We start from the raw sequence: 14899 nt of genomic DNA, 5'->3' as shown, positions 1-14899 counted from the left end.
GATCAAAGGGTGGACTAGAGCTAGCAGCGTGATAGCAACAATGTAAAGATACAGAGCAATGGAATGAACAGCAACTGCATGTTAAAATGAGGCGAATGGGAGATGAAAGGAAGGGAAGTTAAGGAAGAGAAGAAAGATCAGGAAAAGGCAAGTAGGCAGTCCAGGAAGGGAAGGAGTGAGCTTGCATTCCAACACCATCAATTCTTATTAGAAAACAGCACCTACAATATACAACGAATAGTGTCAACAAGAGATGCTACCATTGACCTTTATAGCTTGCAGAAATTTGAGGATTATACGCTTATATCTTAACACACAACATAAAAAGCTGATCTTCACTCCAGAAGCTTCTTCAATCCTAGCTCCACCCGGCAGCTTTCAAGGCTGTCCTTCTGCATCTGTTCATAAAGACTGATTTCATCGACCGTCGGAGTTCCCATCATCTGCTGGAACCCATCCAGGTCGGCATCCGCCTCCATGATCAGCCGTTTGGACTGCGATGTGTTGCCTAGGTTCGAGTTGAAGATACCTCCGGCAGATAGGGGAAGAAAGTCCTCGTATGTGATGGGATCGAACTCGAGAATGCCATTTTCCAATAGCTGGCTGAGACTGGCCTCTTCTGATGCAAATCCTTCTTTACCCTTGGGTGTTGTTCGATAGCAGAAGTACGCTAGATTCTGCTTTTGCAATTCACGGAGGTCATCTGGAAATCCTTCAAAGTGTTTCCTCAAGATTTCCTCATATTTATCAGGGTCAGCTGCTGTCTCTGCCGCTTCTCTGTTAACCTGACCGAGGATGTCATCATACAGCTTCCGGCCTTTCCGCGTGAGAGCATAGCCACGCTGCTCAACTTCGCCAAATCTTGCTGTATGGGATCCCTTGACATATGCCTCATTAGCATCACGGAAGTATACCGTCTCCTCCAGGGCCTTGAAGCTGGTCTGGCGTAGTAAGATGGGACAATCGCGTCGCGGAGGTCCTTCAATTCGTTCTTTCGCCGGCATACCATTGTCCTGCATCATCTTTTGAACAAGGTCGATATCAATGGTTCGAGGAGTAAGGTGGTTTATGTGGCAGCTCGGGAAAGATACAATGTCGGCGATTAACGGGTGCTCCTCCTTGAGGATCTTGTATTCTTCAAGCGTCACTGTTGCCTTGGAGTGCCATCGGAAAGTTTCCAGCCCTTCGGTGATGAACTCCTTGCACTCATCAGGGGTGAGGTGACCCTGTACCTCAGCGTGGTTGATTAAAGCCACCAAGCGGTCGGTGAAGATATTTCTCTGTTTTAGAGCCCTCTGCGCCAGATCTCGTGTCCTCTCCGTCAGCAAGTCCATGCGCAGGACGGTTGTGAACACTCGGAACGGATGCCTGGCCAGGGCTTCCCTTGTCCTTGGCCGAAATGCGGTAGCATGCATCGGAAAACCAGCGACACTCAGATCATAATATCCAACAGGATACATGCCCATAACAGCGAACATACGCCTGATCGTGGCTAGCTCCTGCGCGGTTCCCAAGCGGATGGCACCATGTCTCTCGACACGGTTTCTGGAGGGCAATACCTCGTCAGGATCAATGGCATCTGCACCTCCTAATCTTCGACTTCTATTAATTGCCTCTGCATCCGCCTTCCATACCAGGTCCACCAGGTCCCCGTAAAGGGGGACTTCGCTCTTATACATATTCGAGAGAGCGTGGCAGAACCCGGCCCGCAGGTTATCTTGGTTCCAGTCCATAGTACTGGTATATAGTCGTAAATTATATCGTCGTGAGGGTGTATATATTTGCTTCTGAAGGGGACGAGACGAAGAACGCGAGATCAAACGATACATAAACGACGAGGTACTTCGTGATATACTATGAACAACAACTAGCGAGCCAACGATGGATAAAGCAGTTCGGCAAGATGCCGGCGGGGTTCATGGGATATATAGTAGCGATACCAAGGAAACTACTCAACAAGTCACACTTCAGCCTATAATGATCCCTTACGTACAGCACTATATATCCTGCATTAAACGACCCAATTCGCTATCCACCCCGATAAGCATGCAATCGCCATATCGGGCTATCAGCTCATTAGCAGGAGCCACCGGACTGCAGCTCAATCGTCATCGCCGAGAGCCGTGAGTATCCGTCCGTGCAGGGCTCGGACTTTTATCCGTCGGAATCGGATGCCATTTGTCTGGCATTTCATTTGAGAACTGCACATTGTTTTTTTTTTTTTTTTGGACAATCTAGAACTTGGCGTGCTGACCGGCTATGCACTAATGAGGAGTGCCTCGGAACAGTAGTTCTGGCCGGATCCTGCTGGTGCAAGCGCAACAAATATCCGATAACCAGCCACTGAAGAGAGCCGCGCTGATAAGATAGTCGATAGTGGTATCTATATAGGCACCACACACTGCAACGATCTTTGCTCCATAGATAAGGTGATTTTGTCCATACTACACTCGAAAGCATTAAAATCACTCGACCATATACACCACTTGCCTCCGTATCGATTGTGATAAACGAACCGGCATGGACCTCCGCGGCGAACCTCAATCCGGGGAAGCTTGCCTCCGAAACAAACCAATCGGATCGAGCTCTAAACCCCAAAACAAACCCGTCGGATATGGGATCTACTGCCTCTCCACATTCGTTCCCAGGAAGGGTAATTGGAGCATAATGCTCCTTTATTCGCCTAGTCGGCACGGGGTAACATGGCACTCTGGCCCGGGGAGGGTCTTTGGTGCCGAGTGCCGACAATTCGGGATGGATGAGGACCTCTGGATCGTGAAGTATTTGTAATGTGTAAATCAAATTGGACACATAGTGTCAACATAACCATGAGGCATTGATTTGTAACTAGTAGTTGAAGATTGGCTTGATCAAAGATATAGTTGCAAGACATAGAGGAGGATTAATGTCAAGTTATGACACTACCCATGAGATTAGTTAGATTTTTTCCACCATAACCACCGTGCAACGAAAGAAAAGGAAACCATATCACAAATCAGACACTCAAAACATTTATTGCGCTATCATACTTTATATAATGCTAAAGACAAACATATTCTTATCTCCCTAAACAGTAATCCATACAATCTAATCCAAATCCTCCGTCTTACGAGGCGGAGGAGGACTCTTCTTCACAAGGATAAAGTCACGCTCCAAGAGCCAGAACCCCTTCGACTCGCGTCCATCAATCGTCTTAACCATAGGCTCCACATTGTGCTGCTTAGCCAGCTCCAGATCCTCGCACCAGTTGTAATCCACAATCAGACTCTTCTTGACGCCGAACACGGTATCGCTCTCCACGAAGTTGCTGTCGCGGGAGTACAGGGCCGTGATGAGCTTGGTGTATTCGGGGTGGGCGACCATGAAGTGCTATTCCATTTTTCGTTGGCTAATGTCTATTGTGGGTATGAAGGGGAGATTGGAAGATGGCTCACCATATGAGCAGGACGGAACCAATGACGCTTCAGCTTCCGCAGGAGCTCTCCGACGGGACCATCATTAGAGATGGGGTATGCGACGGGCTTGACACAGGAGAAGAGGTAGTGGCCCCTCTCGTCGGAGAAGATCTTTCCGCGGCAGTTGGGGTCCTCTGATCCGTCGTACTCCAGGTCGTATACGCCGTTGCCGTCGGTTTCCCAGACGTCGATCAAGGCCTTGGGCACGGCGTTGCCTTCGGTGTCTTTGATCCAGCCCCGCACGATTGTGGGCTCCCCGGGTGTGCCCTCTGCAGTGATGGACTCTCCGTATTCGAATGAGTGGGCCTCTTCGTCGTGGAAGGGGCCGAGCACGGAGGACTCGGTTGCGCCAGGCACGGTGGGGTAGGAGAGGGCGTCGACGAGAGCGGAGATACCCAGGATGTCCGAGAGGAGGACAAATTCGTGACGGACGTCGGTGGAGATTTGGCCGACCTATGGCAGCTGTGTTAACGGTTGTTTAGTTGGTGAAAAGGTGTAATACGTACTCTGGTCAGGAACTGCCACGCTTGCTCCCATTCGTCGAATTGAAGACCGACATCCCGGATGTAGTCGTGGGCGGCCTGGATCAACTTCAGGATGAGGTACCGCATGCGAGGATTGCCACACATGGAGTTGATCTTCATGACATTCTCGGTGATGTTTTCAATGGTCAAATCGAGCATTGGGGGCAAGTTGGCCGCGATCTCCTCTGGCGTCGATGCGGACGCCCATTTGGCGCGGGTGCGCTCGCTGAGGCCAGTGACCTTGGGAGTAGCTCCGTTCGTTTGTTGCTCAGCCATTGTGAATTCTGATGATGAAAGATATGAGATAGGTTGGGAAGACCGTTGCTTGAGCGGTTCAAACAGACGTGGTAGTCCGTCTCTTATACTTCGCCCGCCCCCAATGGTTCTCGGTTATGGCCATTTTAGACACCGAATTAATCCCACAAATGCTTCCCCCGCACTTCATAACGCGGGGCAATTGAGATTATTGTGTATTGAACGTCATTTTTGCCGTCCGGGCCGATAATCGCAGCTGGGAGTTAGGTGTAGAGAGATCCGTCGGAGCGAATATATGGGTGTGGCGGGTCTTCCGTCGGACGAACATACATTGGCGGAGCTCGTGGCAACCACGTCTTTAGGTTGCCGATTATTTGGTATGCCTGGAGTTCTGGAAATCTTATTCCGCACACTCCCTTGCTTTGTGCAATGTTCGGATAAGAAGGATGCGAAAGGTAAACACAGTCTTGGTTGTTACTAGCGAATAATGCCGTATTCCGTCGTGCTCGCAGCACGGCTTGACTTCTAAGGAGGGAACTATATTTTCTAGAGCCGAGCCGGTGAATGATTTGCAAGGCGCATAGGCTTTTAGAGTAGAGCTACTATGCATATGAGTTGGGACTGAAGACGCAGTGGTTGTGCAAATCAACGATGCGAATACATTCAGTGTACGCAGTCAACTTGCAACAGCAAGTTCTCATGACGACTAAGAGTCCTGTCAATGTGATCAAACTATATCGGGGCATCTAAGCCTGTTTCAACTGGAACTGCAGGCCCGCGAGCAGGGCTACAGATTAAGCAGAGTGTTTGAACGCAGCTACGCATCTGCATGCTATCATAGCCTCTACTGGGACCGTCGTAGTTGGCCACTGATGGTAGGCAAGTTGATAATCATATATCCGGGCTAGCAGCAGGAGCATTAAGCACTGACCAGAATGCGTAGTCCTGCCTCATCATCAGTATATCCGTAGGCGTGGATCATCCCAGGCTGCAAAGCCGAGAGATGAGCATTGTCTTGGAATGACCCCAGACCCCGCGAAACCCCGGATGGCTCTGACGCGCGGTTGTTCCTGGTTCACTTGTGGAATGGCATCATCGGTTGGTGGCGATCGCAGCCGGGCTTTTGGTTTAAAGGCCAATCTTAGCGTTGCCGACCCAAGTTAGTGTGGAGCAAGCTAATCAGCTGGAGGAACTGACCAACAACAACAACAACAACAGCAAGCGGCATGAACACCACGATAATCATACGATTTACTTGTTGAGAAAGGCATGGACGGCGGCAGCAGCGACTCTCAGCCAGTGACGGCGAAACTCCGGGCTTCTCGTCGGCGCCCGCCGCGTGCTTCACGTGCCTGCGAGACTTGTCGGGTGCGCAAGACCAAGGTGCGTCGTCCACCTTTGGCTTCGTCGCGTCTGCATTTACTGCAGATTGCCCAGCCAATTCTCAATGTTGCTAAATGGCTCTCCACTGACGTTATAATGGCAGTGCGACCAAGCCCAACCGTGTTCCTATTGTGCTTGTATGCAATCCCGGCCTTGCCGGGCTCTCAGTCTCCAGCCAAACTGCCTTGCCTCTAGGCGAATCGCATACTGACAGTTCATTCTTAGACCATTCACTGGACTGCTTCTATCGCGCTGCTGGCCCCAATGAGGCTTCATCAGCAGCAAAGAGGCAGGCGCAAATCCGAGAAGCTCAAAAGTATGTCATTGCGCTGTGTTGCTCAGATCTCTTATTCGTTATCGCTTGTCCGTCCATCGGAATCTAACCTACAGGCAGATCGAAGACCCGCCCATCACCATGGCCAGATGTGAGCCAGGGCAACCAAAGTGGCTTTCACCAGAGTGACTCTCCGGACCATTATACCCCACGAGTTGCGCGAAGCGTTGGCAATATCAATGCCAGCTCACCTACTGTTTTTACCCCTAAACGTGATGATGATAGCATAGTTGGTAAGACTATTCGGTACTGCAAGTGTTTCATAAATCTGAATATTTTATAGCTGCCACCCCTGAGCTATGTGACTCGGCATCCAGAGATGGTTTGAGTGGGGTCAATCTCCACACCAATGGCACGGAGTTCTATGGCAATTCGTCGAATCTCGCTTTCTTGGGAAATCTATATGCTCGGGCCCGTAATCATGCAGAGACCAAGCCTTTAACCATTCCCGACAACGAGCCTTCGTTCCCGACGAACGGTGGAACTAATGCGGTACTCAATTCATTATCAGACAAGGCAGCCGCAGACCATTTGACCCCCAACTCTCCAGCAGACAAGCAGTCGGAAAGTTCACAGACGAACAAGGCACAGCTTTCGATAGTGAACCTGCTGTATAATCCGAAATACCCTAGTCACTCCCCGCCACAAATGACCGGTGGCGCCGAGGATGATAGACAGGGGAGGAAAGAGAATGCCGAAGGCACCAGAGCTAATGCTCCAAGCTATGTGGGCAAGTTAGGCCTTTAGATCTACTTCCGTGACAGCAACCTGACTTTAAGGCAGATCACCGGTATGAATTGACATTTCTTATTGACAGGCTTTCAGATGAGGCACAACTGGAAATCGAGAAAATGTTCATCAGCAGCTACTTTTGCAACAAGCATTATATTCATCCTATGCTGTGCAAGACGAACTTTATGCGGCGTTGTGAGAATGAAGCTTTTGTCCTGCCCAGGCGGCCAGGATTCTTACGCGGAATATCAAAGTTCTCAGGACTCTATTTCTCCGTGGTTGCTCTGGGTGCCATAAACGCTAGCCCGCACGAGACAGCTCTGCTTGATCACTATTGCAATTACCTTCCTTATCTGGGCAAGCCCGGTGCTACGAGCAAGCCTTCGTCATTAGACTTTGCAGACTACTACTTTGGAAAGGCGAAACAAGCGCTAGGTGATTTGTTTGAGAGCTGTAGCCTAGAGAGTGCACAAGCTCTTTTGCTGCTGGTGGGTAGTACTCATCCTGAAATTATACCATCTGTTGCTGATTCGTGACTAGAGTGTCTTCTGTCAAAATGCGCTGCGACCGCATAGCTGCTTCATGTACAGCGGCATGGCAGTAAGGACTGCAGTCGCTATTGGGCTGGCATCGGGCATGTCGTCTGTGTCCCTTGATACACGGAAGGAGGGCAGAAGGACTTGGTGGTGAGTGCATTGCTCCTTCATCTGTACTCAGGCAGCTAATATAAAAAGGTGTATCTACTCTCACGAAATGTCAGTACTCTTAACTACATATTCTATGCAACTCCACTAACCTGATGTAGTGAGATGTGCTGTTCCTCGGGGCGGTTAGACAGCATGAAAGATCTCCAATATTATCAGGTTTCACTACCAACGCTGAAGGTGGGTGCAATACCCTGCCACAACACTTGCGTACATCTGCTGATCTTTGTATAGGCTACGCCTGGTAATCTACTCGACCCCGATGCAGAAGACGACCACGTCGCTATGATACCAGCGATGGTAGCTCTGGCCCAAATAATGTCCGAAGCATCTCATCTTCTCTACCACTCACCGAAGCGATCTATGAGCGAAATGTCGCAGATCGCAATGAGTCTTGACAACAAACTGCTCGCATGGAAAGCCACACTGCCGCACGTCTTGGATATTGATGCGGCTTCACTCAACGACACCGAATGGGCCTTTAAACAGAAGCTAGTCTTGAGATTAAGTAAGTTACAACAGCTCTGTACATAACCAAGTACCAGTTCACTAAGTAAGTACAGGATTCTACAACACCCGCATCCTAATACACCGACCATTCCTCGCCGCATCAGCATCCAGCACCGAGTCCTCTAATCTACTCCAACACCTACACACCTGCCTCGACGCTGCAAGAACCAGCATCCAGATGCAATACGAATCCTTCCTACATAGAATTTACATTCGAACCTGGTACCCTCCCCCCTTTCCCCCCTTCCAAAACAACCCCAACTCATGGAAATCCGACAGGTGGTACAACACAACCTACGCCCTCTACGGCGCCATGATCCTCCTCCACCTCGTCCTCTCCGGCTTCCCCAGCATCCGCGACGAAGACCTCCTCCTCGACGTCGAAAAAAGCCTCGACATCTTCGAATCCATGAACAACATCGTCGTCGCGCGCCGCTGTGCCGAAATGATCCGCGAGGTTCTCGAAGTCGCGCGCGCATGTGTCGCACGCCGTCGTTCTTCCCTCGTACCGTCAGCAGCAGCACATACATCAATGCTAGCTCCCCCGCCCACAAGTCTTGGTATAGATACTGCCACTGCTGCTGCTACTGACCCAACAGCTGTGCACAACCGGGCGGATAACCTCACAGGAATGGTCCCACCCAGCACAGACAGCGACTTCTTCTTCTCGCTGTTCAACCAGGATTCACAGCCAGATACTCGTGCCGAGATATTGGCTAATTTGGTCGATCCTACGATATTGGAGGACTTTGCGTTTGGGAGTGGGGGCAGCGATTTTTCGTTTTTCTTGGGGTCTTGATGATAGATAATGAAGTTTTCCTATTTCTTGCTAGTAAGTGCACACTATATAGGCTGTGGTAGACAAACAAAGTTTTTTTTTTTTTTTCCTTCTTCTCCTACCCTGGAGTTAACTAATAATAAACAGTAGTCTCTGTAACCAAACCATCTACCATCTCTGCAGCAGAAATCGCTAACTATAATTACTACTAACGTAGTACTATGATACTATGATGATGATCCCCGTATCGAGGCATCACCTAGACTACTAACTAGACTTGCACAAACAACTTACTCGGGATACTTTGCTAGTCCAACTAGTAGTAGTAGTAGCCTGCGCCACAACCCATCCTTAATAAACCACCCAAACAAAATAAATAAATAAATAAAGTACAGTACTTACAAGTAAATATCTCACAACTCGGACATCCCCCCCAAATCTGACTATTCCAGAAACTGTTAATAACACCCGCTAGATGATGAAGGGGCAAAAAAGCGGAGCTTTCAAGCTACATTTACCTGGTGTGGTGGGTGTGTGTGTGTGTCTGCGACGTGAGATGTTTCATGCCTGACTAGTCATTAGTTAACTGTTTATTTCTTATTTTCTTTATTCTGTTTACAACTTCTGCGGGTTAATCTACCTATTTTGTGTGGGATTTATGAAGGGGTTTACTTAGTATGATGCATGTATATTGGTTTGAGGTGTAGTAAGGGAAATGGGTGGGGGAGGATGTGGTGTCATATTTGTTGTATGTTTGGAAGTAGATTGATATCTGGGATAGAGAGATTGTATGTGATTTATTTTCTGGGTAGGTAGGTAGGTAGATGGATACTAGGTATATTGGTTGACGGGGGCTATGTTTTGGTTAGTAGTTGAAACAGTTGTTTGAGCATGGGTATTTGGGTAGTAAAAGAAGGATATGGGACTGAATTGATGGATTGCAGTACGTAGTTAATATATGTTACTGGTTATTATCCTAGCTTACATATCTCGAATGTCATCTGTGTCTTCTACATGCGAACGAAGCACCTACAACCATGCAATATTGATCAAAGAATGCAATTTTATGACCATGACCGTGACAGTCCATAAAGTAAATCCACGCTATCTATCCATCCCATGGCCAAACCAGTCTATAACTATCCATCCAGTCCCGGATCCATCATGAGTATAAAGAGAAATAAAAGAACAAGAGCAAACCCATATGTACATACAATGCATGCCGGAAGTGCAGTCATTCATCCAGTCATCCAGCCGGGTGGGGAATTAGTTCGTAAGAATCAAAACAGTGATCGATCATCATCAAGCACAACGCACAACTCCAAGCGAGTGCAGCCAAACATATAACAGTCAAGGTATCAAGAAATGGAAACCCCGGGAAAACATCGAGGTCAGATAAATAATCACAGAATGCGCCAGATCGGTAATCAGAGATGCGAAGGCGGTAGTTGTGGTCATCAAGGGCATCAAAAGGTTGTTGGTGAGCGTAAGGACGCGTTTCGCGTCAGCCGTATGTTTGGTGAAGGGTGAGAAAGAGGGTATAGAGGCTATAGCGGGGGAATCGAGGCGTCTTGTACACTGTCATCGCTGATCGAGGTTGCAGGAGATGCGAGACCCGAGATAACGGACGAGGTGCCCCCGCGTCCGCTCTCGCCAGTTTGTTCCAGCTCGACCATCGAGTCCTCCAGCTGGGCGTTCGCGCCCGAGCGGGAAGCATTAATGGTAGGCTTAGCGGCGCTGGTCATAAGCTCATCGATACCGGGCTTCTCCGGGACGTAGTGATCGAGGTTGGTCGCGCTGTCGAGGCTTTCCAGTGCGAATTCAAGGAACTCGGCGTCCTTCTTGCTCACACTCAGCGTCCACCGGTATTCGCATAGTCGGAGACGGTAGAACTCCGACTCTTCTTTGGTGGGAGCGGTGACTCGAAGCAAAACACCAAAGGATCCGATGAGGGCAAAGTTCGTCCGCGCGGCGGCCGGCCAGAATGACCTCAAATGCATCGGACGAAGACGGTTGACAAAGTCCATGGCGGAAATCAGGCGAGTCTTGGCGGCAGAGCGGCAGATATGGGAGAGGTAGGCGTCAGCGGTATCCTGGGAGAGGGACCGCACAATGCAGCGGTGGAGAGTGATTTCCGTGGCGAAATAGGCTAGGTGCAAAGCACCGTTGCGGGAATTGTCCTCATTGACCGTCTCGAAGATATCACCGCCCGAGTCCATCTTCAGCTGGGTGGGTAGGCGACCAAACCACTCCTTCAGCCGGATCTGAGCCGGCTTGGCGCGCTCCAGGATCATGCGGGTACGGTTGTTCCCGGCCGTCCTGAATTCCTCAATCGCTTGAAGAGTATAGAAACGATCCAGAATATCGGACAATATTGTCGTCAAGGCCACCATGTGGCAGAAGGACAACGGACCATGGCCGACGGGCGCATCATCGTGGGCGGATGCACCCGAGAAGGCATCGGTGAAATCCTGTTCCACCAGGTCCTGAACCATCCAATTGGAAGACACAATGTGAGATGGACGGCCATGCACCAAAGCGGACCATTTGTCCTGCATATATAGTGCCCATGCCAAGCGTTTCCGGAGACCCTTCTCCCACGTTTCCATCCGCCAATTAGAGCAGTCCTGGTGCAGGCCCAGCTCGAACCCGGCGGTCACCAATTGTGCATTCAAGGCCGCTGTGGCGAGGTTGGACCGCTGCATGAGCAGCAGGCCGGCTTGCACAGTCGACATAGACGCATAGGGCAGGGACTCGGTCAGCAGCTTGAGGGCCGTGCTCTCCAGCCGGCCGGCATCCGGCCGTCGGACGGACTGCGAGGCCGAGCCGACATCAACGAACTTCAACGCCAACACATAGACGGCGGACAATAGCAACGGCGTCAGCCCGGTCCGTGCCCGGTAGGACTGACGGAAGCTATCCTCCATGAGGATGGGAAAGCTAGGATGGACATGCTCGAAGAACTTCTCCACCAAGGTGGAGCCATAAGGGGCGACCAGGCTTTCAATGGCATCGAGCGTAGCGGTTTGCGGGGAGTCCGCGTGAGAACGGGTGTTGACCACCCTCATGAAGGTGCCGTCGTCACCGAACTTGCGCACGCGAGACGAGGCCACACACCCTTCGTTGTTCTGGTCCAAGGGTAAGAACTCGAGGAGGGCGGGCTCGAGTTCAGTGGTGAGGCCGATATGCTGAGTGGATTGGAACCAAAAGGCCGGCGTGAGGATGTGGTGGTTGTTCAAAGTAGGGCGGGAAGAGCTGTCTGGTTTGTTGGAGGCTGGGGGAAGAGTAGTAGATTGCCTGGCAGCGGGTACCCAAATTAGCGTTCCGAATTGAGATTCAGGGCAGGGACGTCCGAGATCGGCCTTGAGGACGCCCCGGTGAAATCATACCTCTTAGGAGATTCCACTTCTTCGGCATCGGCGTCGTCCAATTTACGTTTTTTCGACGTGACATCCGCCGTGCCGGGGCGACTCGTCACGGACAAGGTGAAGGTGCAGTCCTGGCGGTGGAAGTCGCACGAATAGCATTTATTGATCATTTCGTTGATAGCACACCGGCTCTTTCTGCGCACACAGGCGTCGCAACTGGGCGCATCCCGGCCTGCTGCAGTCACACGGGGGAGGGTGCCAATGGATGAAGCCGGCGACTGTGGCGTGGATATGGAACCGGGTTGGGGGGCGTGTGATGGCTGGGGTTGGGATTGCTGCTGCTGGACCCGGGGTCGAAGGAGTTGGTGGTGGTGGTGGTCAGAAGCAGGCGACTGTTGAAAGGCAGCTGCAGAGGGGGCAGTTGGCCCCGTCGTCGAGGACGACTGGAGAGTGATAACGGCAGCCATTCAGAGGGGGTTGAATGGACAGGTCGAAAGATAAACCGGATGGAGCGATAAGCAACGCCAACTCAAGAGTGGCCACTGCAGGAGCAAACCGGGGAGACAAGCAGGAGATGCGTAGATAGGCGGCGAGACTCGCAGGCCCAAAATCTCACAAATTGTCACAGAAACAATAATTTAATCAGAGATGGGCGATAGTGACAACAATCAATGGAGATTCTTGTCACGTAAATGAACCGGGGCCGTCGGAGACTCCGCCGTACGAGCTCCGCAATGGGAAGCACGGAGGGCAGGAGACAAGAGAGAAAAAGAGGCTAGGAAGGCTAGAGGAGTAGTAGCAGTAGCCAGGGCGTAAGCCAGGACCCCTCACCAAATTGGGATTGGAAATATCTGGGGTTTGACTGCAGGCCAGTCTTGACGACGGGGTGGTTTGAGTGTCGCGCGGTGATCCCGTCTATCTATCGTAACGCACCGACCAATGAACAGTGCAAGTACGGAGTGAGAAGACGGGTTGCCTGCCAGCCACGTACGAACCGCAGGGGAGAAGCTTATCAGTCGGAGTAGGCGTAAGCAGACCGACGGATGCTGATTGATTGAAATGATTGGAATGAATTGATAAATAGAGTAAGAAGTAAAGTAGTCAGGTAGATAGGGAAGGCAGTAGTAGTAAGTAAGGGAGGGTTGAGACGGGGGGGATTGATCGAATGGGGGGACGAGAAAGTCGGGGAGTACAAGCTTGCGGTGGACAAGAGCAGCGGAACCGGAGCCGCCCAAATTCGGGGAAATGGAGATATACTCCAGAAATGAAAGGAACTGATAAAAAGCTGTAGGTAATAAGAATAGAATGATAATAAAAAATTATTGTCACAGGAATAGGATGACGGCGGAGAGCAGGGAAGGATCTGATTGCTTGTAAGCACTGATCATATCAGGGCCATGGATCTGCACTGGCTGGATAATAGTAATAGTAGGGTTGGTAGTTGGTAGTAGTGTAGTGCCGTGTAGTAGTAATATTCTTTTCTTCAGTTCCTATTAGATAGTGATACTGAAGTAGTAGTAGTAGTAGTAGTAGTAGTAGTAGTAGTAATAATAATAGATAGTAGTAGTAGATAAAAGGTGTTGTGTATAAGAAGGGAAGAGGTAGTCAGGAACATATATAGTAATAGATAAAAAGTCATAGAACAATGACACAAAAGTTGGTTCAGTTCCCTTTAGTTCTCTTTTTTCCCTTACTCTCCCTCTCTTTCTGTCTCGGTCTTCATCTCATCCAGTGTCCATTCAGTTGATTATAACTAGTAATGGAATTGGCATGAGGTAAAACCAGACAGGAAATTGGGAAAACAGTCATCAGGATCAATAAGAGAATCTCCGGATGAAGCGATCGATCAACACTGGCGGGTGTTTTCCACACGTAACAGAAAGGTGGCCAGGCATGCTGGATGGCCACCCGGCGACTTTTCGCCTCAAGTTCCTGCGCCCTTGCACCTCCTCGTCCAGATAAGCCTCGTCCGCCTGATTGGATCCCCGATCGGTTGGCTGCCGAGGTGGCCTTGGTATTACGTACTGAGAATTGCAACTTCTCGTCCGGGAAAGTTTGGGGTTGAGAGAATTGCCGGAGATTCTACCGTCGAGGAAGTAGTCAAACTGATCGCAAATTAATCCTCTAGGGGTGAAGAGTTATATATATAGTGACTTGCTGCTTATGCCATATGGTCTCATTGTTGGCACATATTATGCATACATACATACAGTTTCCCTATTTAAACATAGTCATTTAATACTAGTGAATAAATGATCTGGTGCCCGTTTCTCCCGACCTATCATGCCGGGGAAATGCTCAAACCCTCTCACCAAGCAGGGATTACTCAGAGACAGCTCCCAATCACATCATCCCGATAACGCTCTTCATCCACCAATCACAACCCCTGCAATAGACTTGAAATCGGCATAGCGCGATACCGGCAACGGGGATCGGCCCTGCAGCTGGACGGCTTTTCCCCACAGCTTTCCCAGCAAAGCATGTAAAGTCCAACCCACCCCCCATGAGTCCAGTCCATGTGGGCTTTTTTGACGACTTACTCCGTACTTACTATAGAAATGAAATAAGTAATCAATGATGCAGGTCGGCGGGAAAATCCCCGGGTTACTGATTGGTGGGAAAGTGACCTTCCCTTGGGCATCTCTGCTGACCGTCATTGTTCATTATCTAATGGTTATGACTGAGCTGCAGTAGTACATTTGTCCATTTGTCCTGTATACTACTCAATTAGTTAGACTACTCCGTAGTATCCGTTGACTAAGGTTTCCCGGCCGCGCGACGGTTTCGTGACTCAGGTACGGAGTACACAGCGCCGGTGGATGGAATGCTTTTTTTTGTGTTCCATTAATATTGGTT

At 50.0% G+C, this 14899-nt stretch overlaps 7 protein-coding genes across 7 annotated transcripts; 2 read left to right on the top strand and 5 right to left on the bottom strand.

Annotated features, from left to right (window-relative positions):
- Window positions 1–335: 335 nt before the first annotated feature.
- On the bottom strand, window positions 336–1733 carry BO79DRAFT_159200 (VOC family protein; the record flags this gene model as incomplete). Its single annotated transcript, XM_025678940.1, has 1 exon — window positions 336–1733. One exon carries the CDS (start codon window positions 1731–1733, stop codon window positions 336–338), a length of 1398 nt encoding a protein of 465 aa, XP_025534929.1.
- Window positions 1734–3087: 1354 nt separating this feature from the next.
- On the bottom strand, window positions 3088–4255 carry BO79DRAFT_203499 (dioxygenase; the record flags this gene model as incomplete). Its single annotated transcript, XM_025681725.1, has 3 exons — window positions 3088–3369; window positions 3435–3908; window positions 3962–4255. The coding sequence occupies 3 exons, from the start codon at window positions 4253–4255 to the stop codon at window positions 3088–3090; spliced, it is 1050 nt and encodes a 349-aa protein (XP_025534928.1).
- A 200-nt stretch (window positions 4256–4455) lies between these two features.
- BO79DRAFT_276248 (uncharacterized protein) lies at window positions 4456–5375 on the bottom strand. Its single transcript, XM_025687735.1, has 3 exons — window positions 5162–5375; window positions 4713–4751; window positions 4456–4650 (listed from the first exon to the last, which is right to left on the bottom strand). Exons 1-3 carry the CDS (start codon window positions 5214–5216, stop codon window positions 4460–4462), a joined length of 285 nt encoding a protein of 94 aa, XP_025534927.1. The 5' UTR covers window positions 5217–5375; the 3' UTR covers window positions 4456–4459.
- Window positions 5376–5503: 128 nt separating this feature from the next.
- Window positions 5504–8696, top strand: BO79DRAFT_203495 (Zn(II)2Cys6 transcription factor; the record flags this gene model as incomplete). The annotated part of the gene is made up of 12 exons (XM_025681724.1): window positions 5504–5617; window positions 5721–5754; window positions 5843–5933; window positions 6012–6184; window positions 6235–6677; window positions 6716–7171; window positions 7224–7369; window positions 7418–7438; window positions 7489–7567; window positions 7622–7895; window positions 7951–8119; window positions 8177–8696. 12 exons carry the CDS (start codon window positions 5504–5506, stop codon window positions 8694–8696), a joined length of 2520 nt encoding a protein of 839 aa, XP_025534926.1.
- Window positions 8697–9710: 1014 nt separating this feature from the next.
- On the top strand, window positions 9711–10122 carry BO79DRAFT_60115 (uncharacterized protein). The gene has a single exon (XM_025689477.1). It carries the CDS (start codon window positions 9795–9797, stop codon window positions 10020–10022), a length of 228 nt encoding a protein of 75 aa, XP_025534925.1. The 5' UTR covers window positions 9711–9794; the 3' UTR covers window positions 10023–10122.
- On the bottom strand, window positions 9754–12724 carry BO79DRAFT_248406 (putative C6 transcription factor (OTam)). Its single transcript, XM_025685711.1, has 2 exons — window positions 12065–12724; window positions 9754–11972 (listed from the first exon to the last, which is right to left on the bottom strand). Exons 1-2 carry the CDS (start codon window positions 12508–12510, stop codon window positions 10223–10225), a joined length of 2196 nt encoding a protein of 731 aa, XP_025534924.1. The 5' UTR covers window positions 12511–12724; the 3' UTR covers window positions 9754–10222.
- Window positions 12725–13762: 1038 nt separating this feature from the next.
- BO79DRAFT_222011 (uncharacterized protein) lies at window positions 13763–14700 on the bottom strand (the record flags this gene model as incomplete). The annotated part of the gene is made up of 3 exons (XM_025683544.1): window positions 13763–14125; window positions 14250–14260; window positions 14595–14700. 3 exons carry the CDS (start codon window positions 14698–14700, stop codon window positions 13763–13765), a joined length of 480 nt encoding a protein of 159 aa, XP_025534923.1.
- Between the last annotated feature and the right edge of the window lie 199 nt (window positions 14701–14899).

This window comes from Aspergillus costaricaensis, assembly GCF_003184835.1.
Source record: "Aspergillus costaricaensis CBS 115574 unplaced genomic scaffold BO79scaffold_45, whole genome shotgun sequence".
NCBI classification, from domain to species: domain Eukaryota; kingdom Fungi; phylum Ascomycota; class Eurotiomycetes; order Eurotiales; family Aspergillaceae; genus Aspergillus; species Aspergillus costaricensis.
The sequence above is the reverse complement of the archived record's forward strand: the minus strand, read 5'-3'. Positions and strand labels throughout refer to the sequence as shown.